This window comes from Scyliorhinus torazame, unplaced genomic scaffold (genome assembly GCF_047496885.1).
Source record: "Scyliorhinus torazame isolate Kashiwa2021f unplaced genomic scaffold, sScyTor2.1 scaffold_1331, whole genome shotgun sequence".
Lineage (NCBI taxonomy): Eukaryota > Metazoa > Chordata > Chondrichthyes > Carcharhiniformes > Scyliorhinidae > Scyliorhinus > Scyliorhinus torazame.
The window spans coordinates 8,462-32,500 of record NW_027309058.1 but is presented as its reverse complement, the minus strand read 5'-3'; the positions used below and the strand labels follow the sequence as shown (position 1 = coordinate 32,500).

General features: G+C 60.6%; 1 protein-coding gene across 1 annotated transcript in view; it reads left to right on the top strand.

Annotated features, from left to right (window-relative positions):
* Positions 1 to 23,773, top strand: part of LOC140407205 (prohibitin-2-like) — a gene marked incomplete at its 5' end in the record, with an annotated part of 29,710 nt that extends 5,937 nt beyond the window's left edge. Inside the window, 5 exons of the mRNA XM_072494872.1 lie at positions 11,541 to 11,725; positions 12,486 to 12,615; positions 13,796 to 13,901; positions 14,201 to 14,276; positions 23,675 to 23,773. Coding sequence (XP_072350973.1) covers positions 11,541 to 11,725; positions 12,486 to 12,615; positions 13,796 to 13,901; positions 14,201 to 14,276; positions 23,675 to 23,755 — 578 coding nt within the window. The remainder of the gene's footprint in view (positions 1 to 11,540; positions 11,726 to 12,485; positions 12,616 to 13,795; positions 13,902 to 14,200; positions 14,277 to 23,674) is intronic.
* Between the last annotated feature and the right edge of the window lie 266 nt (positions 23,774 to 24,039).

Sequence of the window (24,039 nt, the reverse complement as noted above, 5' to 3'; positions counted from 1 at the left end):
CAGCAATGGGCAGGTTCTTGACTGAGGGTTTTTTGGCTTGTTTCCGCTGGACTTTAAGAGGTGACTCGATCAAAACCTTTCAGATCCTGAGGGGGGGGATTTGATGGGTGTGGATGTGGAGAGGATGTTTCCTCTTGTAAGGAATCTGGAACCGGGGGGAAATCACGGTTTAGAAATAAGAGATCGCCGTTTTAAGCTGGAGATCCGGAGAATATCTCTGCGGATTCTCTTGAGAAGCAGCGGACGCTGAATCGTTTCGTATCTTTGAGGCAGAGCTGGAGAGATTGTTTTTTTTTTAATAAATATTTTATTGAAAATTTTTGGTCAACCAACACAGTACATTGTGCATCCTTTACACAATATTATAACAGCACAAAGAACAATGACCTATTTTATATAAACAAAAAATGAATAAATATTAAATAACAAAAATGAAAACTAGCCCTAATTGGCAACTGCCTTGTCACAAGTTACACCCCCCCCCCCCCCCCCCCCAAATCCTGGGCTGCTGCTGCTGCCTTCTTTTTCCCATTCCATCTATCTATCCGCAAGGTATTCGACGAACGGTTGCCACCGCCTGGTGAACCCTTGAGCCGACCCCCTTAGGACGAACTTAATCCGCTCTAGCTTTATAAACCCCGCCATGTCATTTATCCAGGTCTCCACCCCCGGGGGCTTGGCTTCTTTCCACATTAGCAATATCCTGCGCCGGGCTACTAGGGACGCAAAGGCCAAAACATCGGCCTCTCCCGCCTCCTGCACTCCCGGCTCTTGTGCAACCCCAAATATAGCCAACCCCCAGCTTGGTTCGACCCGGACCCCCACTACTTTTGAAAGCACCTTTGTCACCCCCATCCAAAACCCCCGTAGTGCCGGGCATGACCAAAACATATGGGTATGATTCGCTGGGCTTCTCGAGCACCTCGCACACCTATCCTCCACCCCAAAAAATTTACTGAGCCGCGCTCCAGTCATATGCGCCCTGTGTAATACCTTAAACTGAATCCGGCTTAGCCTGGCACACGAGGACAACGAGTTTACCCTACTTAGGGCATCTGCCCACAGCCCCTCCTCGATCTCCTCCCCCAGCTCTTCTTCCCATTTCCCTTTTAGTTCATCTACCATAGTCTCCCCTTCGTCCCTCATTTCCCTATATATATCTGACACCTTACCATCCCCCACCCATGTCTTTGAGATCACTCTGTCCTGCACCTCTTGTGTCGGGAGCTGCGGAAATTCCCTCACCTGTTGCCTCGCAAAAGCCCTCAGTTGCATATACCTGAATGCATTCCCTTGGGGCAACCCATATTTCTCGGTCAGCGCTCCCAGACTCGCGAACTTCCCATCCACAAATAGATCTTTCAGTTGCGTTATTCCTGCTCTTTGCCACATTCCATATCCCCCATCCATTCCCCCCGGGGCAAACCTATGGTTGTTTCTTATCGGGGACCCCCCAAGGCTCCAGTCTTTCCCCTATGCCGTCTCCACTGTCCCCAAATCTTCAGTGTAGCTACCACCACCGGGCTTGTGGTGTAGTTCCTCGGTGAGAACGGCAATGGGGCTGTCACCATAGCCTGTAGGCTAGTCCCCCTACAGGACGCCCTCTCTAATCTCTTCCACGCCGCTCCCTCCTCCTCTCCCATCCACTTACTCACCATTGAAATATTAGCGGCCCAATAGTACTCACTTAGGCTCGGTAGTGCCAGCCCCCCCCCTATCCCTGCTACGCTGTAAGAATCCCTTCCTCACTCTCGGGGTCTTCCCGGCCCAAACAAAACCCATGATGCTCTTTTCAATCCTTTTTAAAAAAAAAGCCTTCGTGATCACCACCGGGAGGCACTGAAACACAAAGAGGAATCTCGGGAGGACCACCATCTTAACCGCCTGCACCCTCCCTGCCATTGACAGGGCTACCATATCCCATCTCTTGAAATCTTCCTCCATCTGTTCCACCAACCGCGTTAAATTTAACCTGTGCAATGTGCCCCAATTCTTAGCTATCTGGATCCCCAGGTAACGAAAGTCTCTTGTTACCTTCCTCAACGGTAGGTCCTCTATTTCTCTACTCTGCTCCCCTGGATGCACCACAAACAACTCACTCTTCCCCATGTTCAATTTATACCCTGAAAAATCCCCAAACTCCCCAAGTATCCGCATTATTTCTGGCATCCCCTCCGCCGGATCCGCCACATATAGTAGCAAATCGTCCGCATACAAAGATACCCGGTGTTCTTCTCCTCCCCTAAGTACTCCCCTCCACTTCTTGGAACCCCTCAACGCTATCGCCAGGGGCTCAATCGCCAGTGCAAACAATAATGGGGACAGAGGGCATCCCTGCCTTGTCCCTCTATGGAGCCGAAAATATGCCGATCCCCGTCCATTCGTGACCACGCTCGCCACTGGGGCCCTATACAATAGCTGCACCCATCTAACATACCCCTCTCCAAAACCAAATCTCCTCAACACCTCCCACAAATAATCCCATTCCACTCTATCAAATGCTTTCTCGGCATCCATCGCCACTACTATCTCTGTTTCTCCCTCTGGTGGGGCCATCATCATTACCCCTAACAACCTCCGTATATTCGTGTTCAGCTGTCTCCCCTTCACAAACCCAGTTTGGTCCTCGTGGACCACCCCCGGGACACATTCCTCTATTCTCATTGCCATTACCTTGGCCAGGACCTTGGCATCCACATTTAGGAGGGAAATTGGTCTGTAGGACCCGCATTGTAGCGGGTCCTTTTCCTTCTTTAAGAGAAGCGATATCGTTGCTTCAGACATAGTCGGGGGCAGTTGTCCCCTTTCCTTTGCCTCATTAAAGGTCCTCGTCAGTACCAGGGCGAGCAAGTCCAAATATTTTCTATAGAATTCGACTGGGAATCCGTCCGGTCCCAGGGCCTTTCCCGTCTGCATGCTCCTAATTCCTTACACCACTTCTTCTACCTCGATCTGTGCTCCCAGTCCCACCCTTTCCTGCTCTTTCACCTTGGGAATTTCCAGCCGATCCAAAAAGTCCATCATTCTCTCCCTCCCATCCGGGGGTTGAGCTTCATATAATTTTTTATAAAATGTCTTGAACACTTCATTCACTCTCTCCGCTCCCCGCTCCATCTCTCCTTCCTCGTCCCTCACTCCCCCTATTTCCCTCGCTGCTCCCCTTTTCCTCAATTGGTGTGCCAGCAACCTGCTCGCCTTCTCCCCATATTCATACTGTACACCCTGTGCCTTCCTCCATTGTGCCTCTGCAGTGCCTGTAGTCGGCAAGTCAAATTCCACATGCAGCCTTTGCCTTTCCCTGTACAATTCCTCCTCCGGTGCTTCTGCATATTGTCTGTCCACCCTCAAAAGTTCTTGCAGCAACCGCTCCCGTTTCTTACTCTCCTGCTTCCCTTTATGTGCCCTTATTGATATCAGCTCCCCCCTAACCACCGCCTTCAACGCCTCCCAGACCACTCCCACCTGGACCTCCCCATTGTCATTGAGTTCCAAGTACTTTTCAATACACCCCCTCACCCTTAGACACACCCCCTCATCCACCATTAGTCCCATGTCCATTCTCCAGGGTGGGCGCCCTCCTGTTTCCTCCCCTATCTCCAAGTCCACCCAGTGTGGGGCGTGATCCGAAATGGCTATAGCCGTATACTCCGTTCCCCTCACCTTCGGGATCAATGCCCTACCCAGCACAAAAAAGTCTATGCGCGAGTAGACTTTATGGACATAGGAGAAAAACGAGAACTCCTTACTCCTAGGTCTACTAAATCTCCACGGGTCTACACCTCCCATCTGCTCCATAAAATCTTGAAGCACCTTGGCTGCTGCCGGCCTCCTGCCAGTCCTGGACTTCGACCTATCCAGCCCTGGTTCCAACACCGTGTTAAAGTCTCCCCCCATTATCAGCTTTCCCGTCACTAGGTCCGGAATGCGTCCTAGCATCCGCCTCATAAAATTGGCATCATCCCAGTTCGGGGCATACACGTTTACCAAAACCACCGTCTCTCCCTGTAGTTTGCCACTCACCATCACGTATCTGCCCCCGTTATCCGCCACTATAGTCTTTGCCTCGAACATTACCCGCTTCCCCACTAATATAGCCACCCCCCTGTTTTTCGCATCTAGCCCCGAATGGAACACCTGCCCCACCCATCCTTTGCGCAGCCTAACCTGGTCTATCAGTTTCAGGTGCGTTTCCTGTAACATAACCACATCTGCTTTAAGTTTCTTAAGGTGTGCGAGTACCCGTGCCCTCTTTATCGGCCCGTTGAGCCCTCTCACGTTCCACGTGATCAGCCGAGTTGGGGGGCTTCCCCCCCCCCCCCCTTGCCGATTAGCCATCATCTTTTTCCAGCTTCTCACCCAGTTCCCACGCAGCTGTATCTCCCCCAGGCGGTGCCCCCCCGCCCATCCTCTCCCGTACCCGCTCCCCCCTTTCCCCAGCAGCAGCAACCCAGTAATTCCCCCCTCCCAACCCCCCCGCTAGACCCCCCCCGCTAGCGTAATTACTCCCCCCATGTTGCTCCCAGAAGTCAGCAAACTCTGGCTGACCTCGGCTTCCCCCCGTGACCACGGCTCGCACCGTGCGACGCCCCCTCCTTCCTGCTTCTCTATTCCCGCCATAATTATCATAGCGCGGGAGCCAAGCCCGCGCTTCCCCCTTGGCCCCGCCCCCCATGGCCAACGCCCCATCTCCTCTCCCTCCCCACCTCCCCCCATCACCACCTGTGTGAGAGAGAAAAGTTACCACACCGCAGGATTAGAACATAAAACCCCTCTTCGCCCCCCACATTCGCCCCACCACTTTGTCCAAACGTTCTTTTTAATAATCCACTCATTCCAGTTTTTCTTCCACAATAAAAGTCCACGCTTCATCCGCCGTCTCAAAGTAGTGGTGCCTCCCTCGATATGTGACCCACAGTCTTGCCGGTTGCAGCATTCCGAATTTTATCTTCTTTTTATGAAGCACCGCCTTGGCCCGATTAAAGCTCGCCCTCCTTCTCGCCACCTCCGCACTCCAGTCTTGATAAACGCGGATCACCGCGTTCTCCCACCTACTGCTCCGAGTTTTCTTCGCCCATCTAAGGACCATTTCTCTATCCTTAAAACGGAGGAATCTCACCACTATGGCTCTGGGAGTTTCTCCTGCTCTCGGTCCTCGCGCCATAACTCGGTAAGCTCCCTCCACCTCCAACGGACCCGCCGGGGCCTCCGCTCCCATTAACGAGTGCAGCATCGTGCTCACATATGCCCCGACGTCCGCACCCTCCACACCTTCAGGAAGACCAAGAATCCTCAGGTTGTTCCTCCTTGCGTTGTTTTCCAGTGCCTCCAACCTCTCCACACATCGTTTCTGATGTGCCTCCTGTATCTCCGTCTTCACCACCAGGCCCTGTATATCGTCCTCATTCTCGGCTGCCTTCGCCTTCACGACCCGAAGCTCCCGCTCCTGGGTCTTTTGTTCCTCCTTTAGCCCTTCGATCGCCTGTAGTATCGGGGCCAACAGCTCTTTCTTCATTTCCTTTTTTATCTCTTCCACGCAGCATTTCAAGAACTCTTGTTGTTCAGGGCCCCATGTGAAACTGCCACCTTCCGACGCCATCTTGGTTTTTGCTTGCCTTCCTTGCCGCTGTTCCAAAGGATCCGCTGCAATCCGGCCACTTTCCTCTCCTTTTTCCATCCGTGTCCAGGGGGAATTCCCTTCTGGTTTACCGCACGGTGTTTTTAGCCGTTAAAATTGCCGTTGGGGCTCCTATCAAGAGCCCAAAAGTCCGTTCCACCGGGAGCTGCCGAAACGTGCGACTTAGCTGGTCATCGCCGCACCCGGAAGTCAGCTGGAGAGATTGTTGAGCAACGTGAGGGGCTGAATGGTCATCGGGGTCAGGTGGCATTGGAGTTCAGGTGGCATTAGAATCAGGCAGGTTCTTATTGAATGGGAGAGCAGGGCTCGAAGGGCGGAGCGTCCTTGTTCCCGCTCCTGGCTCACGTGTTCATAATGCAAGTGGCAGGCGGGTGGGTGGCTGTGTGGGCAAAGTGAGGGGTGCCGGGGTAACCAAGAGGGACCCCAGGCTTTATTCCCTGCCCAAGCTGGGATCCGCTGTTCAGGGAGCAAGGGTGGGTCTACGTTTGCAGAATCTGTCACACTCTTATCTCTCTCTTTTGCCACCCTCTCTGCCCTCCCTCCCCCCTCGCTCTCTGCCCTCCCTCCCCCCTCGCTCTCTGCCCTCCCTCCCCCCTCGCTCTCTGCCCTCCCTCCCCCCTCGCTCTCTGCCCTCCCTCCCCCCTCGCTCTCTGCCCTCCCTCCCCCCTCGCTCTCTGCCCTCCCTCCCCCCTCGCTCTCTGCCCTCCCTCCCCCCTCGCTCTCTGCCCTCCCTCCCCCCTCGCTCTCTGCCCTCCCTCCCCCCTCGCTCTCTGCCCTCCCTCCCCCCTCGCTCTCTGCCCTCCCTCCCCCCTCGCTCTCTGCCCTCCCTCCCCCTCGCTCTCTGCCCTCCCTCCCCCTCGCTCTCTGCCCTCCCTCCCCCTCGCTCTCTGCCCTCCCTCCCCCCTCGCTCTCTGCCCTCCCTCCCCCTCCCTCTCTGCCCTCCCTCCCCCCTCCCTCTCTGCCCTCCCTCCCCCCTCCCTCTCTGCCCTCCCTCCCCCCTCCCTCTCTGCCCTCCCCCCTCCCTCTCTGCCCTCCCTCCCCCCTCCCTCTCTGCCCTCCCTCCCCCCTCCCTCTCTGCCCTCCCTCCCCCCTCCCTCTCTGCCCTCCCTCCCCCCTCCCTCTCTGCCCTCCCTCCCCCCTCCCTCTCTGCCCTCCCTCCCCCCTCCCTCTCTGCCCTCCCTCCCCCCTCCCTCTCTGCCCTCCCTCCCCCCTCCCTCTCTGCCCTCCCTCCCCCCTCCCTCTCTGCCCTCCCTCCCCCCTCCCTCTCTGCCCTCCCTCCCCCCTCCCTCTCTGCCCTCCCTCCCCCCTCCCTCTCTGCCCTCCCTCCCCCCTCCCTCTCTGCCCTCCCTCCCCCCTCCCTCTCTGCCCTCCCTCCCCCCTCCCTCTCTGCCCTCCCTCCCCCCTCCCTCTCTGCCCTCCCTCCCCCCTCCCTCTCTGCCCTCCCTCCCCCCTCCCTCTCTGCCCTCCCTCCCCCCTCCCTCTCTGCCCTCCCTCCCCCCTCCCTCTCTGCCCTCCCTCCCCCTCCCTCTCTGCCCTCCCTCCCCCTCCCTCTCTGCCCTCCCTCCCCCCTCCCTCTGCCCTCCCTCCCCCCTCCCTCTCTGCCCTCCCTCCCCCCTCCCTCTCTGCCCTCCCTCCCCCTCCCTCTCTGCCCTCCCTCCCCCCTCCCTCCCCCCTCCCTCTCTGCCCTCCCTCCCCCCTCCCTCTCTGCCCTCCCTCCCCCCTCCCTCTCTGCCCTCCCTCCCCCCTCCCTCTCTGCCCTCCCTCCCCCCTCCCTCTCTGCCCTCCCTCCCCCCTCCCTCTCTGCCCTCCCTCCCCCCTCCCTCTCTGCCCTCCCTCCCCCCTCCCTCTCTGCCCTCCCTCCCCCCTCCCTCTCTGCCCTCCCTCCCCCCTCCCTCTCTGCCCTCCCTCCCCCCTCCCTCTCTGCCCTCCCTCCCCCCTCCCTCTCTGCCCTCCCTCCCTCCTCCCTCTCTGCCCTCCCTCCCTCCTCCCTCTCTGCCCTCCCTCCCCCCTCCCTCTCTGCCCTCCCTCCCCCCTCCCTCTCTGCCCTCCCTCCCCCCTCCCTCTCTGCCCTCCCTCCCCCCTCCCTCTCTGCCCTCCCTCCCCCCTCCCTCTCTGCCCTCCCTCCCCCCTCCCTCTCTGCCCTCCCTCCCCCCTCCCTCTCTGCCCTCCCTCCCCCTCCCTCTCTGCCCTCCCTCCCCCCTCCCTCTCTGCCCTCCCTCCCCCCTCCCTCTCTGCCCTCCCTCCCCCCTCCCTCTCTGCCCTCCCTCCCCCCTCCCTCTCTGCCCTCCCTCCCCCCTCCCTCTCTGCCCTCCCTCCCCCCTCCCTCTCTGCCCTCCCTCCCCCCTCCCTCTCTGCCCTCCCTCCCCCCTCCCTCTCTGCCCTCCCTCCCCCCTCCCTCTCTGCCCTCCCTCCCCCTCCCTCTCTGCCCTCCCTCCCCCTCCCTCTCTGACCTCCCTCCCCCCTCCCTCTCTGCCCTCCCTCCCCCCTCCCTCTCTGCCCTCCCTCCCCCCTCCCTCTCTGCCCTCCCTCCCTCCTCCCTCTCTGCCCTCCCTCCCCCCTCCCTCTCTGCCCTCCCTCCCCCCTCGCTCTCTGCCCTCCCTCCCCCCTCGCTCTCTGCCCTCCCTCCCCCTCGCTCTCTGCCCTCCCTCCCCCTCGCTCTCTGCCCTCCCTCCCCCCTCGCTCTCTGCCCTCCCTCCCCCCTCGCTCTCTGCCCTCCCTCCCCCTCGCTCTCTGCCCTCCCTCCCCCTCGCTCTCTGCCCTCCCTCCCCCTCGCTCTCTGCCCTCCCTCCCCCTCGCTCTCTGCCCTCCCTCCCCCTCGCTCTCTGCCCTCCCTCCCCCCTCGCTCTCTGCCCTCCCTCCCCCCTCGCTCTCTGCCCTCCCTCCCCCCTCGCTCTCTGCCCTCCCTCCCCCCTCGCTCTCTGCCCTCCCTCCCCCCTCGCTCTCTGCCCTCCCTCCCCCCTCGCTCTCTGCCCTCCCTCCCCCCTCGCTCTCTGCCCTCCCTCCCCCCTCGCTCTCTGCCCTCCCTCCCCCCTCGCTCTCTGCCCTCCCTCCCCCCTCGCTCTCTGCCCTCCCTCCCCCCTCGCTCTCTGCCCTCCCTCCCCCCTCGCTCTCTGCCCTCCCTCCCCCCTCGCTCTCTGCCCTCCCTCCCCCCTCGCTCTCTGCCCTCCCTCCCCCCTCGCTCTCTGCCCTCCCTCCCCCCTCGCTCTCTGCCCTCCCTCCCCCCTCGCTCTCTGCCCTCCCTCCCCCCTCGCTCTCTGCCCTCCCTCCCCCCTCGCTCTCTGCCCTCCCTCCCCCCTCGCTCTCTGCCCTCCCTCCCCCCTCGCTCTCTGCCCTCCCTCCCCCCTCGCTCTCTGCCCTCCCTCCCCCTCGCTCTCTGCCCTCCCTCCCCCTCGCTCTCTGCCCTCCCTCCCCCTCGCTCTCTGCCCTCCCTCCCCCCTCGCTCTCTGCCCTCCCTCCCCCCTCGCTCTCTGCCCTCCCTCCCCCCTCGCTCTCTGCCCTCCCTCCCCCTCGCTCTCTGCCCTCCCTCCCCCTCGCTCTCTGCCCTCCCTCCCCCCTCGCTCTCTGCCCTCCCTCCCCCCTCGCTCTCTGCCCTCCCTCCCCCCTCGCTCTCTGCCCTCCCTCCCCCTCGCTCTCTGCCCTCCCTCCCCCCTCGCTCTCTGCCCTCCCTCCCCCCTCGCTCTCTGCCCTCCCTCCCCCTCGCTCTCTGCCCTCCCTCCCCCCTCGCTCTCTGCCTTCCCTCCCCCCTCGCTCTCTGCCCTCCCTCCCCCCTCGCTCTCTGCCCTCCCTCCCCCTCGCTCTCTGCCCTCCCTCCCCCCTCGCTCTCTGCCCTCCCTCCCCCCTCGCTCTCTGCCCTCCCTCCCCCCTCGCTCTCTGCCCTCCCTCCCCCCTCGCTCTCTGCCCTCCCTCCCCCCTCGCTCTCTGCCCTCCCTCCCCCCTCGCTCTCTGCCCTCCCTCCCCTCCCCTCGCTCTCTGCCCTCCCTCCCCTCCCCTCGCTCTCTGCCCTCCCTCCCCTCCCCTCGCGCCCTCCCCCCTCGCGCCCTCCCTCCCTCCCCCCTCGCGCTCTCCCTCCCTCCCTCCCCCCTCGCGCTCTCCCTCCCTCCCTCCCCCCCCCCGGCGCTCTCCCTCCCCCCTCGCGCTCTCCCTCCCTCCTTCCCTCCCCCCCTCCCTCCCCCCTCGCGCTCTCCCTCCCTCCCTCCCCCTCCCTCCCCCCTCCCTCCCTCCCTCCCCCCTCGCGCTCTCCCTCCCTCCCTCCCCCCTCGCGCTCTCCCTCCCTCCCTCCCCCCTCGCGCTCTCCCTCCCTCCCTCCCCCCTCCCTCCCCCCTCCCTCCCTCCCTCCCCCCTCGCGCTCTCCCTCCCTCCCTCCCCCCTCGCGCTCTCCCTCCCTCCCTCCCCCCTCGCGCTCTCCCTCCCTCCCTCCCCCCTCGCGCTCTCCCTCCCTCCCCCCTCGCGCTCTCCCTCCCTCCCTCCCCCCTCGCGCTCTCCCTCCCTCCCCCCTCGCGCTCTCCCTCCCTCCCCCCTCGCGCTCTCCCTCCCTCCCTCCCTCCCTCGCGCTCTCCCTCCCTCCCTCCCTCCCTCGCGCTCTCCCTCCCTCCCTCGCGCTCTTCCTCCCTCCCCCTCCCTCCCTCCCCCCCCTCCCTCGCGCTCTCCCTCCATCCCTCCCCCCTCCCTCCCCCCTCGCGCTCTCCCTCCCTCCCTCCCCCCCTCCCCCCTCGCGCTCTCCCTCCCTCCCTCCCCCCCTCCCCCCCTCGCGCTCTCCCTCCCTCCCTCCCCCCTCGCGCTCTCCCTCCCTCCCTCCCCCCTCGCGCTCTCCCTCCCTCCCTCCCCCCCCTCGCGCTCTCCCTCCCTCCCTCCCCCCCTCGCGCTCTCCCTCCCTCCCTCCCCCCCCCCTCGCGCCCTCCCTCCCCCCTCGCGCCCTCCCTCCCCCCTCGCGCTCTCCCTCCCCCCTCGCGCTCTCCCTCCCCCCTCGCGCTCTCCCTCCCCCCTCGCGCTCTCCCTCCCCCCTCGCGCTCTCCCTCCCCCCTCGCGCTCTCCCTCCCCCCTCGCGCTCTCCCTCCCTCCCTCCTCCCTCCCTCCCTCGCGCCCTCCCTCCCCCTCCCTCCCTCCCTCCCTCCCCCCTCCCTCCTCCCTCCCTCCCTCCCCCCTCCCTCCTCCCTCCCTCCCTCCCCCCCCCCTCCCTCGCGCTCTCCCTCCCTCCCCGCGCTCTCCCTCCCCCCGCTCTCCCTCCCCCCTCCCCCGCGCTCTCCCTCCCTCCCCCCCTCGCGCTCGCCCTCCCTCCCTCCCTCCCCCCCTCCCCTCGCGCTGTCCCTCCCTCCCCCTCCCCCCTCGCGCTCTCCCTCCCCCTCCCCCTCCCCCTCGCGCTCCCCCTCCCCCTCGCGCTCCCCCTCCCCCTCGCGCTCTCCCTCCCCCTCGCGCTCTCCCTCCCCCTCGCGCTCTCCCTCCCCCTCGCGCTCTCCCTCCCCCTCGCGCTCTCCCTCCCCCTCGCGCTCTCCCTCCCCCTCGCGCTCTCCCTCCCCCTCGCGCTCTCCCTCCCCCTCCCCCTCGCGCTCTCCCTCCCCCTCGCGCTCTCCCCCCTCCCTCGCGCTCTCCCTCCCTCCCCCGCGCTCTCCCTCCCCCTCCCCCGCGCTCTCCCTCCCTCCCCCCCTCGCGCTCGCCCTCCCTCCCTCCCTCCCCCCCTCCCCTCGCGCTGTCCCTCCCTCCCCCTCCCCCCTCGCGCTCTCCCTCCCCCTCCCCCTCGCGCTCTCCCTCCCCCTCGCGCTCTCCCTCCCCCTCGCGCTCTCCCTCCCCCTCGCGCTCTCCCTCCCCCTCGCGCTCTCCCTCCCCCTCGCGCTCTCCCTCCCCCTCGCTCTCTCCCCTCCCTCGCTCTCTCCCTCCCCCTCGCTCTCTCCCCTCCCTCCATTACCCCCAGATCTGCAGATGGTGAACATCTCTCTACGTGTGCTATGTCGGCCGAACGCTCTGACCCTCCCCGTCATGTACCAGCAGCTGGGGCTGGACTACGATGAGCGTGTTCTTCCTTCCATAGTCAACGAGGTGCTGAAGAGCGTGGTGGCCAAGTTTAACGCATCGCAGCTGATCATTCAGAGGGCGCAGGTACAACAGATGCCAAGTCCAACCCCGGCCTGGTGGGGACGGAAAGCCTCAGGCAGCTGTGGGCCGGGGCGGACGGAGGGCCGGGGCGGACGGAGGGCCGGGGCGGACGGAGGGCCGGGGCGGACGGAGGGCCGGGGCGGACGGAGGGCCGGGGCGGACGGAGGGCCGGGGCGGACGGAGGGCCGGGGCGGACGGAGGGCCGGGGCGGACGGAGGGCCGGGGCGGACGGAGGGCCGGGGCGGACGGAGGGCCGGGGCGGACGGAGGGCCGGGGCGGACGGAGGGCCGGGGCGGACGGAGGGCCGGGGCGGACGGAGGGCCGGGGCGGACGGAGGGCCGGGGCGGACGGAGGGCGAGAGATATTAAAGGGGCAAGAGAGATTGAGGGGGAGGTGGGCAGAAGGAGATGGACGGGGAGAGATAGAGAGATTGAGGGGGGGAGAGAATGAGGGGGAGCGAGAGACAAAGACAGCGAAATTGGGTGACGTAAAAAAAGATGGACTAGAGGGGGGAGAGTGAGAGAGACGGGTATGAGAGGGATGAGGATAGACGAGAGAGAGCAAGTAATGCGAGACTGGCAGAGGATAAGGAGAGAGTAAGCGAGGGGGTTGCTGTCGGGGTTTGGTGAGCTAGGCAGTGTGTGGGCACTCCCACACCGTTCAGAGCTTGGCGTGCAGTCCTGTCTCTCGGGGGGGAGAGGGTGAACTGGATCTCCTGCTTTGACGGAAATTCTCTCCCCTTTTACCCCACTCCGCTCCCAAGGTGTCGCTGCTGATCCGACGGGATTTGACAGAACGGGCAAAGGATTTCAACATCATCCTGGATGACGTGGCGATAACGGAGCTGAGCTTTAGTAAGGAATACACGGCAGCGGTGGAATCCAAACAAGTGGGTGAGTATTGGAGTCCGAGGCAGAATGTGGGTGGAGTCCAGTGTGGCCTCCGCCTTTGTCTGAGAGGATGTGCACTCAAGTGGTGTGCGTCATGTGCACGAGGGATGCGTGCACAAGGAACGTGTGCGTGCATGTGTGTGGTCATGATGGGCATATAACACGTGTGCAGGCACAAGGGGTGCGTGGGTGGGAGGGGTGAGTGCAGGCACGAGAGGGGTGCGTCACATGAGTGCGGGCACGAGGGGTGTGTGTCGTGAGTGTGGGCACGAGGGGGGGTCGCGTGAGTGCGGGCACGCGGGGTGTGTGTTGTGTGTGCGGGCACGCGGGGTGTGTGTGGTGTGTGCGGGCGCGAGGGGTGTGTGCGGGCGCGAGGGGCGCGCGTTTGTGTGGGCGCGAGGGTACAGACGCACTAATGCGGGCACGAGGGGCGCACAGCAGTCACCGTATCTCCTTCCTATACATTACGTAGGTGTAAAATGTGCTCCACCTATCTCTTTCTATTTTTTATAAATTTAGAGTACCCAGTTATTTTTTCCAATTAAGGGGCAATTTAGCGTGGCCAATCCACCTAACCTGCACATCTTTGGGTTGTGGGGGTGAATTCAACATAGACACGGGGAGAATGTGACCCAGGACAGTGACCCAGGGCCGGGATTCGAACCCGGGTCCTCAGCGCCGTAGGCAGCAGTGCTAACCACTGTGCCACCGTGCTGCCCTCACCTATCTCTCTATCGCTCTCACTCTGTCTCTACCCCCCCCTCATTGGCCTCCTTCTGCACTGTCGGAGACTTTCAGCCCATCAAGTCTGCCCTGACCCTCTGAAAGAGCTCCCTAGCTCGGCCCATTCCCCCGCTCTATCCCTGTACCCCTTGCATTGATCATCGTCATCATCCACCTAACCTGCACATCTTTGGGCTGTGGGCGAAGCCGGAGCACCCGGAGGAAACCCACGCACACACTGGGAGAAAGTACAAACTCCACACAGTCACCCAAAGCCGGAATCGAACCCGGTTCCCTGGCTCTGTGAGGCAGCAGGGCCACTGCCTGTGGTAACCCAGCCTCGTGGTAATCCGGTCTCTCACTCTCACAGTAACCCACTCCCTTTCAGTCTGGCCGTCTTGCCTGTCTCTCTCTCTCTCTCTTGCGGTAACCCAGTCTCTCTCTCCCTCCCTCTCCCCAGCCCAGCAGGAAGCTCAGCGCGCCCAGTTCATGGTGGAAAAGGCCAAGCAGGAGCAGCGACAGAAGATTGTCCAGGCAGAGGGAGAGGCAGCGGCGGCCTCCATGATATCCTTTGGACAGTGGCTGGGCTGGATGCCGAGCGACGCTGAGATGAGGCTTGGGGGGCCTTGCTGCTCTGCACTGGAGGGCGGACACTGCTGGGAGGAAGGGAAGACAGTTGGGGGGGGGGATCAGCTCGCTATTCAACTGTGAGTGTTTTGCCGATTTAGGAAACCCCAGTCTCCCCTGGGTGGGTCAGCACAGCTGACTGTGCGCACCGTGGTGGTCCCACACCCTGCTCCCAAACGTTACAGCAACCCCCCCTTGGAAACATGCTTTTCGCTTTCCTTAACACATCTCCCCACATTGGGGAAGCCATCATGAAAAACACCGGATATCTCAAACTTCGGAAGATCAGAGCTGCTCAGAGCATCGCCAAGACTGTGAGTATTCCCCAGGATACGGCTTCCACACACACTGACTCTCACTGGGGTACGGGTTCCACACGCACTGACTCTCACTGGGGTACGGGTTCCACACACACTGACTCTCACTGGGGTCTGGGTCCCACACTCACTGACTCTCACTGGGATACGGGTCTCACACACACTGACTCTCACTGGGAACGGGTCTCACACACACTGACTCTCACTGGGGTACAGGTTCCACACACACTGACTCTCACTGGGGTATGGGTTCCACACACTGACTCTCACTGGGGTACGGGTTTCACACACTGACTCACGGGGTGTGGGTCTCTCACACACACTGACTCTCACTGGGGTACGGGTTCCACACACACTGACTCTCACTGGGGTGTGGGTCTCACACACACTGACTCTCACTGAGGTACGGGTTCCGCACACTGACTCTCACTGGGGTACACGTTCCACACACACTGACTCTCACTGGGGTACGGGTTCCACACACACTGACTCTCACTGGGGTACGGGTTCCACACACACTGACTCTCACTGGGGTACACGTTCCACACACACTGACTCTCACTGGAGTACGGGTTCCACACACACTGACTCTCACTGGGGTCTGGGTCCCACACACGCTGACTCTCACTGGGGTCTGGGTCCCACACACGCTGACTCTCACTGGGGTCTGGGTCCCACACACGCTGACTCTCACTGGGGTACAGGTTCCACACACTGACTCTCACTGGGGTACGGGTTCCACACACACTGACTCTCACTGGGGTACGGGTTCCACACACACTGACTCTCACTGGGGTACGGGTTCCACACACACTGACTCTCACTGGGGTACGGGTTCCACACACACTGACTCTCACTGGAGTACGGGTTCCACACACACTGACTCACGGGGTGTGGGTCTCACAAACACTGACTCTCACTGGGATACGGGTCTCACACACACTGACTATCACTGGGGTCTGGGTCCCACACACACTGACTCTCACTGGGGTCTGGGTCCCACACACACCGACTCTCACTGGGGTACGGGTTCCACACACACTGACTCTCACTGGGGTACGGGTTCCACACACACTGACTCTCACTGGGGTACGGGTTCCACACACACTGACTCACGGGGTGTGGGTCTCACAAACACTGACTCTCACTGGGATACGGGTCTCACACACACTGACTATCACTGGGGTCTGGGTCCCACACACACTGACTCTCACTGGGGTCTGGGTCCCACACACACCGACTCTCACTGGGGTACGGGTTCCACACACACTTTCTCTCACTGGGGTACGGGTTCCACACACACTGACTCACGGGGTGTGGGTCTCACACACTGACTCTCACTGGGGTACGGGTTCCACACACACAGACTCACGGGGTGTGGGTCTCACACACACTTTCTCTCACTGGGGTACGGGTTCCACACACACTGACTCACGGGGTGTGGGTCTCACGCACACTGACTCTCACTGGGGTACACGTTCCACACACGCTGACTCTCACTAGGGTCTGTGTCCCACACACGCTGACTCTCACTGGGGTTCGGGTTCCACACACACTGACTCTCACTGGGGTTCGGGTTCCACACACACTGACTCTCACTGGGGTCTGGGTCCCACACACACTGACTCTCACTGGGGTACGGGTTCCACACACACTGACTCTCACTGGAGTACGGGTTCCACACACACTGACTCTCACTGGGGTACGGGTTCCACACACACTGACTCTCACTGGGATTCAGGTTCCACACACAGACTCTCACTGGGGTACGGGTTCCACACACACTGACTCTCACTGGGGTACGGGTTCCACACACACTGACTCTCACTGGGGTACGGGTTCCACACACACTGACTCACGGGGTGTGGGTCTCACAAACACTGACTCTCACTGGGATACGGGTCTCACACACACAGACTCTCACTGGGGTCTGGGTCCCACACACACCGACTCTCACTGGGGTACGGGTTCCACACACACTGACTCTCACTGGGGTACGGGTCCCACACACACCGACTCTCACTGGGGTACGGGTTCCACACACACCTTCTCTCACTGGGGTACGGGTTCCACACACACAGACTCACGGGGTGTGGGTCTCACACACACTTTCTCTCACTGGGGTACGGGTTCCACACACACTGACTCACGGGGTGTGGGTCTCACGCACACTGACTCTAACTGGGGTACACGTTCCACACACACTGACTATCACTGGGGTCTGTGTCCCACACACGCTGACTCTCACTGGGGTTCGGGTTCCACACACACTGTCTCTCACTGGGGTTCGGGTTCCACACACACTGACTCTCACTGGGGTTCGGGTTCCACACACACTGACTCTCACTGGGGTCTGGGTCCCACACACACTGACTCTCACTGGGGTACAGGTTCCACACACACCGACTCTCACTGGGGTACGGGTTCCACACACACTGACTCTCACTGGGGTACAGGTTCCACACACACTGACTCTCACTGGGGTACGGGTTCCACACACACTGACTCTCACTGGGGTACGGCTTCCACACACACTGACTCTCACTGGGATACGGGTCTCACACACACAGACTCTCACTGGGGTACACGTTCCACACACACTGACTCTCACTGGGGTCTGGGTCCCACACACACCGACTCTCACTGGGGTACGGGTTCCACACACACTTTCTCTCACTGGGGTACGGGTTCCACACACACTGACTCACGGGGTGTGGGTCTCTCACACACTGACTCTCACTGGGGTACGGGTTCCACACACTGACTCTCACTGGGGTACGGGTTCCACACACACTGACTCACGGGGTGTGGGTCTCACGCACACTGACTCTCACTGGGGTACACGTTCCACACACGCTGACTCTCACTGGGGTTCGGGTTCCACACACGCTGACTCTCACTGGGGTAGGGGTTCCACACACACTGACTCTCACTGGGAAATGGGTTCCCCACACACTGACTCTCACTGGGGTACGGGTTCCACACACCCTGACTCTCACTGGGTTACGGGTCTCACACACACTGACTCTCACTGGGGTTCGGGTTCCACACACACTGACTCTCACTGGGGTACGGGTTCCACACACACTGACTCTCACTGGGGTACACGTTCCCCACACACGGCCGCTCACTGGGGTACACGTTCCACACACACTGACTCTCACTGGGGTACGGGTTCCACACACACTGACACACGGGGTGTGGGTCTCACGCACACTGACTCTCACTGGGGTACGGGTTCCACACACGCTGACTCTCACTGGGGTACACGTTCCACACACACTGACTATCACTGGGGTCTGGGTCCTACACACGCTGACTCTCACTGGGGTCTGCGTCCCACACACCCTGACTCTCACTGGGTTACGGGTCTCACACACACTGACTCTCACTGGGGTACGGGTTCCACACACTGACTCTCACTGGGGTACAGGTTCCACACACACTGACTCTCACTGGGGTACGGGTTCCACGCACACTGACTCTCACTGGGGTCTGGGTCCTACACACGCTGACTCTCACTGGGGTCTGCGTCCCACACACCCTGACTCTCACTGGGTTACGGGTCTCACACACACTGACTCTCACTGGGGTACGGGTTCCACACACTGACTCTCACTGGGGAATGGGTTCCACACACACTGACTCTCACTGGAGTACGGGTTCCACACACTGACTCTCACTGGGGTACAGGTTCCACACACACTGACTCTCACTGGGGTACGGGTTCCACACACACTGACTCTCACTGGGGTACGGGTTCCACACACACTGACTCTCACTGGGGTACGGGTTCCACACACACTGCCTCTCACTGGGGTACGGGTTCCACACACTGACTCTCACTGGGGTACGGGTTCCACACACACAGACTCACGGGGTGTGGGTCTCACACACACTTTCTCCCACTGGGGTACGGGTTCCACACACACTGACTCTCACTAGGGTCTGTGTCCCACACACGCTGACTCTCACTGGGGTACGGGTTCCACACACACTGACTCTCACTGGGGTTCGGGTTCCACACACACTGACTCTCACTGGGGTACACGTTCCACACACACTGCCTCTCACTGGGGTACACGTTCCACACACACTGACTCTCACTGGGGTACGGGTTCCACACACCCTGACTCTCACTGGGTTACGGGCCTCACACACACTGACTCTCACTGGGGTAGGGGTTCCACACACACTGACTCTCACTGGGGTACGGGTTTCACACACACTGACTCTCACTGGGATATGGGTTCCACACACACTGACTCTCACTGGGGTACGGGTTCCACATACACTGACTCTCACTGGGATACGGGTTCCACACACTGACTCTCACTGGGGTACGGGTTCCACACACACTGACTCTCACTGGGGTACGTGTTCCACACACACTGACTCTCACTGGGGTACGGGTTCCACACACACAGACTCACGGGGTGTGGGTCTCACACACACTTTCTCTCACTGGGGTACACGTTCCACACACACTGACTATCACTGGGGTCTGCGTCCCACACACGCTGACTCTCACTGGGGTTCGGGTTCCACACACACTGACTCTCACTGGGGCAGGGGTTCCCCACACACTGACTCTCACTGGGGTACGGGTTCCACACACACTGACTCTCACTGGGATACGGGTTCCACACACCCTGACTCTCACTGGGGTACACGTTCCACACACACTGACTCTCACTGGGGTACGTGTTCCACACACCCTGACTCTCACTGGGTTACGGGTTCCACGCACACGGTCTCTCACTGGGGTGCGGGTTCCACACACTGTCTCTCACTGGGGTACGGCTTCCACACACACTGACTCACGGGGTGTGGGTCTCACACACACTGACTCTCACTGAGGATCGGGTTCCACACACTGACACTCACTGGGGTACACGTTCCACACACACTGACTCTCACTGGGGTCTGGGTCCTACACACGCTGACTCTCACTGGGGTCTGGGTCCCACACACACTGACTCTCACTGGGGTACGGGTTCCACATACACTGACTCTCACTGGGGTACGGGTTCCACACACCCTGACTCTCACTGGGATATGGGTTCCACACACACTGACTCTCACTGGGGTACGGGTTCCACATACACTGACTCTCACTGGGGTACGTGTTCCACACACCCTGACTCTCACTGGGGTACGGGTTCCACACACACTTTCTCTCACTGGGGTACGGGTTCCACACACACTGACTCACGGGGTGTGGGTCTCTCACACACTGACTCTCACTGGGGTACGGGTTCCACACACTGACTCTCACTGGGGTACGGGTTCCACACACACTGACTCACGGGGTGTGGGTCTCACGCACACTGACTCTCACTGGGGTACACGTTCCACACACGCTGACTCTCACTAGGGTCTGTGTCCCACACACGCTGACTCTCACTGGGGTTCGGGTTCCACACACGCTGACTCTCACTGGGGTTCGGGTTCCACACACACTGACTCTCACTGGGGTACGGGTTCCACACACACTGACTCTCACTGGGGTAGGGGTTCCACACACACTGACTCTCACTGGGAAATGGGTTCCCCACACACTGACTCTCACTGGGGTACGGGTTCCACACACACTGACTCTCACTGGGGTATGGGTTCCACACACACTGACTCTCACTGGGGTACGGATTCCACACACACAGACTCTCACTGGGGTACGGGTTCCACACACACTGACTCTCACTGGGGTACACGTTCCACACACACTGACTCTCACTGGGGTAGGGGTTCCACACACACTGACTCTCACTGGGGTACGGGTTCCACACACACTGACTCTCACTGGGGTACGGGTTCCACACACACTGACTCTCACTGGGGTTCGGGTTCCACACACACTGACTCTCACTGGGGTACGGGTTCCACACACACTGACACACGGGGTGTGGGTCTCACGCACACTGACTCTCACTGGGGTACGGGTTCCACACACGCTGACTCTCACTGGGGTACACGTTCCACACACACTGACTATCACTGGGGTCTGGGTCCTACACACGCTGACTCTCACTGGGGTCTGCGTCCCACACACCCTGACTCTCACTGGGTTACGGGTCTCACACACACTGACTCTCACTGGGGTACGGGTCCCACACACACTGACTCTCACTGGGACACGGGCCTCACACACACTGACTCTCACTGGGGTACGGGTTCCACACACACTGACTCTCACTGGGGTATGGGTTCCACACACACTGACTCTCACTGGGGTACGGGTTCGACACACACTGACTCTCACTGGGGTACGGGTTCCACACACACTGACTCTCACTGGGGTACGGGCTCCACACACTGACTCTCACTGGGGTCTGGGTCCCACACGCTGACTCTCACTGGGGTCTGGGTCCCACACACGCTGACTCTCACTGGGGTACAGGTCCCACACACGCTGACTCTCACTGGGGTACAGGTTCCACACACACTGACTCTCACTGGGGTACGGGTTCCACACACACTGACTCTCACTGGGGTACGGGTTCCACACACACTGACTCTCACTGGGGTACGGGTTCCACACCCACTGACTCTCACTGGGGTACGGGTTCCACACACACTGACTCTCACTGGAGTACGGGTTCCACACACTGACTCTCACTGGGGTACAGGTTCCACACACACTGACTCTCACTGGGGTACGGGTTCCACACACACTGACTCTCACTGGGGTACGGGTTCCACACACACTGACTCTCACTGGGGTACGGGTTCCACACACACTGCCTCTCACTGGGGTACGGGTTCCACACACTGACTCTCACTGGGGTACGGGTTCCACACACACAGACTCACGGGGTGTGGGTCTCACACACACTTTCTCTCACTGGGGTACACGTTCCACACACACTGACTCTCACTGGGGTCTGGGTCCTACACACGCTGACTCTCACTGGGGTACAGGTTCCACACACACTGACTCTCACTGGGGCAGGGGTTCCACACACACTGCCTCTCACTGGGGTACACGTTCCACACACACTGACTCTCACTGGGGAACGGGTTCCACACACACTGACTCTCACTGGGATATGGGTTCCACACACACTGACTCTCACTGGGGTAGGGGTTCCACACGCACTGACTCTCACTGGGGTACACGTTCCACACACACTGCCTCTCACTGGGGTACACGTTCCACACACACTGACTCTCACTGGGGTACACGTTCCACACACACTGACTCTCACTGGGGTACGGGTTCCACACACCCTGACTCTCACTGGGTTACGGGCCTCACACACACTGACTCTCACTGGGGTACGGGTTCCACACACACTGACTCACGGGGTGTGGGTCTCACACACACTGACTCTCACTGGGGATCGGGTTCCACACACTGACACTCACTGGGGTACACGTTCCACACACACTGACTATCACTGGGGTCTGGGTCCTACACACGCTGACTCTCACTGGGGTCTGGGTCCCACACACACTGACTCTCACTGGGGTACGGGTTCCACATACACTGACTCTCACTGGGGTACGGGTTCCACACACCCTGACTCTCACTGGGATATGGGTTCCACACACACTGACTCTCACTGGGGTACGGGTTCCACATACACTGACTCTCACTGGGGTACGTGTTCCACACACCCTGACTCTCACTGGGTTACGGGTCTCACACACACTGACTCTCACTGGGGTACACGTTCCACACACACTGCCTCTCACTGGGGTACACGTTCCACACACACTGCCTCTCACTGGGGTACACGTTCCACACACACTGACTCTCACTGGGGTAGGGGTTCCACACACACTGACTCTCACTGGGGTACGGGTTTCACACACACTGACTCTCACTGGGATATGGGTTCCACACACACTGACTCTCACTGGGGTACGGGTTCCACATACACTGACTCTCACTGGGGTACGGGTTCCACACACCCTGACTCTCACTGGGTTACGGGTCTCACACACAATGACTCTCACTGGGGTACGGGTTCCACACACACTGACTCTCACTGGGGTACGTGTTCCACACACACTGACTCTCACTGGGGTACGGGTTCCACACACACTGACTCTCACTGGGGTACGTGTTCCACACACACTGACTCTCACTGGGGTACGGGTTCCACACACACTGACTCTCACTGGGGTACGTGTTCCACACACACTGACTCTCACTGGGGTACGGGTTCCACACACGCTGACTCTCACTGGGGTCTGTGTCCCACACACACTGACTCTCACTGGGGTTCGGGTTCCACACACACTGACTCTCACTGGGGTTCGGGTTCCACACACACTGACTCTCACTGGGGTACAGGTTCCACACACACTGACTCTCACTGGGGCAGGGGTTCCCCACACACTGCCTCTCACTGGGGTACACGTTCCACACACACTGACTCTCACTGGGGAACGGGTTCCACACACACTGACTCTCACTGGGATATGGGTTCCACACACACTGACTCTCACTGGGGTAGGGGTTCCACACGCACTGACTCTCACTGGGGTACACGTTCCACACACACTGCCTCTCACTGGGGTACACGTTCCACACACACTGACTCTCACTGGGGTACGTGTTCCACACACCCTGACTCTCACTGGGTTACGGGCCTCACACACACTGACTCTCACTGGGGTGCGGGTTCCACACACTGTCTCTCACTGGGGTACGGCTTCCACACACACTGACTCACGGGGTGTGGGTCTCACACACACTGACTCTCACTGAGGATCGGGTTCCACACACTGACACTCACTGGGGTACACGTTCCACACACACTGACTCTCACTGGGGTCTGGGTCCTACACACGCTGACTCTCACTGGGGTCTGGGTCCCACACACACTGACTCTCACTGGGGTGCGGGTTCCACACACTGACTCTCACTGGGGTACGGGTTCCACATACACTGACTCTCACTGGGGTACGGGTTCCACACACCCTGACTCTCACTGGGATATGGGTTCCACACACACTGACTCTCACTGGGGTACGGGTTCCACATACACTGACTCTCACTGGGGTACGTGTTCCACACACCCTGACTCTCACTGGGTTACGGGTCTCACACACACTGACTCTCACTGGGGTACACGTTCCACACACACTGCCTCTCACTGGGGTACACGTTCCACACACACTGCCTCTCACTGGGTTACGGGTCTCACACACACTGACTCTCACTGGGGTACGGGTTCCACACACACTGACTCTCACTGGGGTACGTGTTCCACACACCCTGACTCTCACTGGGTTACGGGTCTCACACACACTGACTCTCACTGGGGTACGGGTTCCACACACACTGACTCTCACTGGGACACGGGCGTCACACACACTGACTCTCACTGGAGTACGGGTTCCACACACTTTATGATCCTAACCCATTTTGTTTTAATTCACAGATGTCAGTTTCTCAGAACCGAATATACTTAAATTCGGATAGTTTGATCCTTAACCTTCAGGATGAAGCATTCACCAAGTGAGATAACTTATTCCTGAGAATATCTATCTGTATCTAACCCGTGCTGTACCTGTTCTGGGAGTGTTTGATGGGGACAGTGTAGAGGGAACTTTACTCTGTATCTAACCCTGTGCTGTACCTGTCCTGGGAGTGTTTGATGGGGACAGTGTGGAGGGAGCTTTACTCTGTATCTAACCCCGTGCTATACCTGTCCTGGGAGTGTTTGATGGGGACAGTGTAGAGGGAGCTTTACTCTGTCTCGAACCCTGTGCTATCCTGTCAGTATCATTATTTCCTCCATTTAAA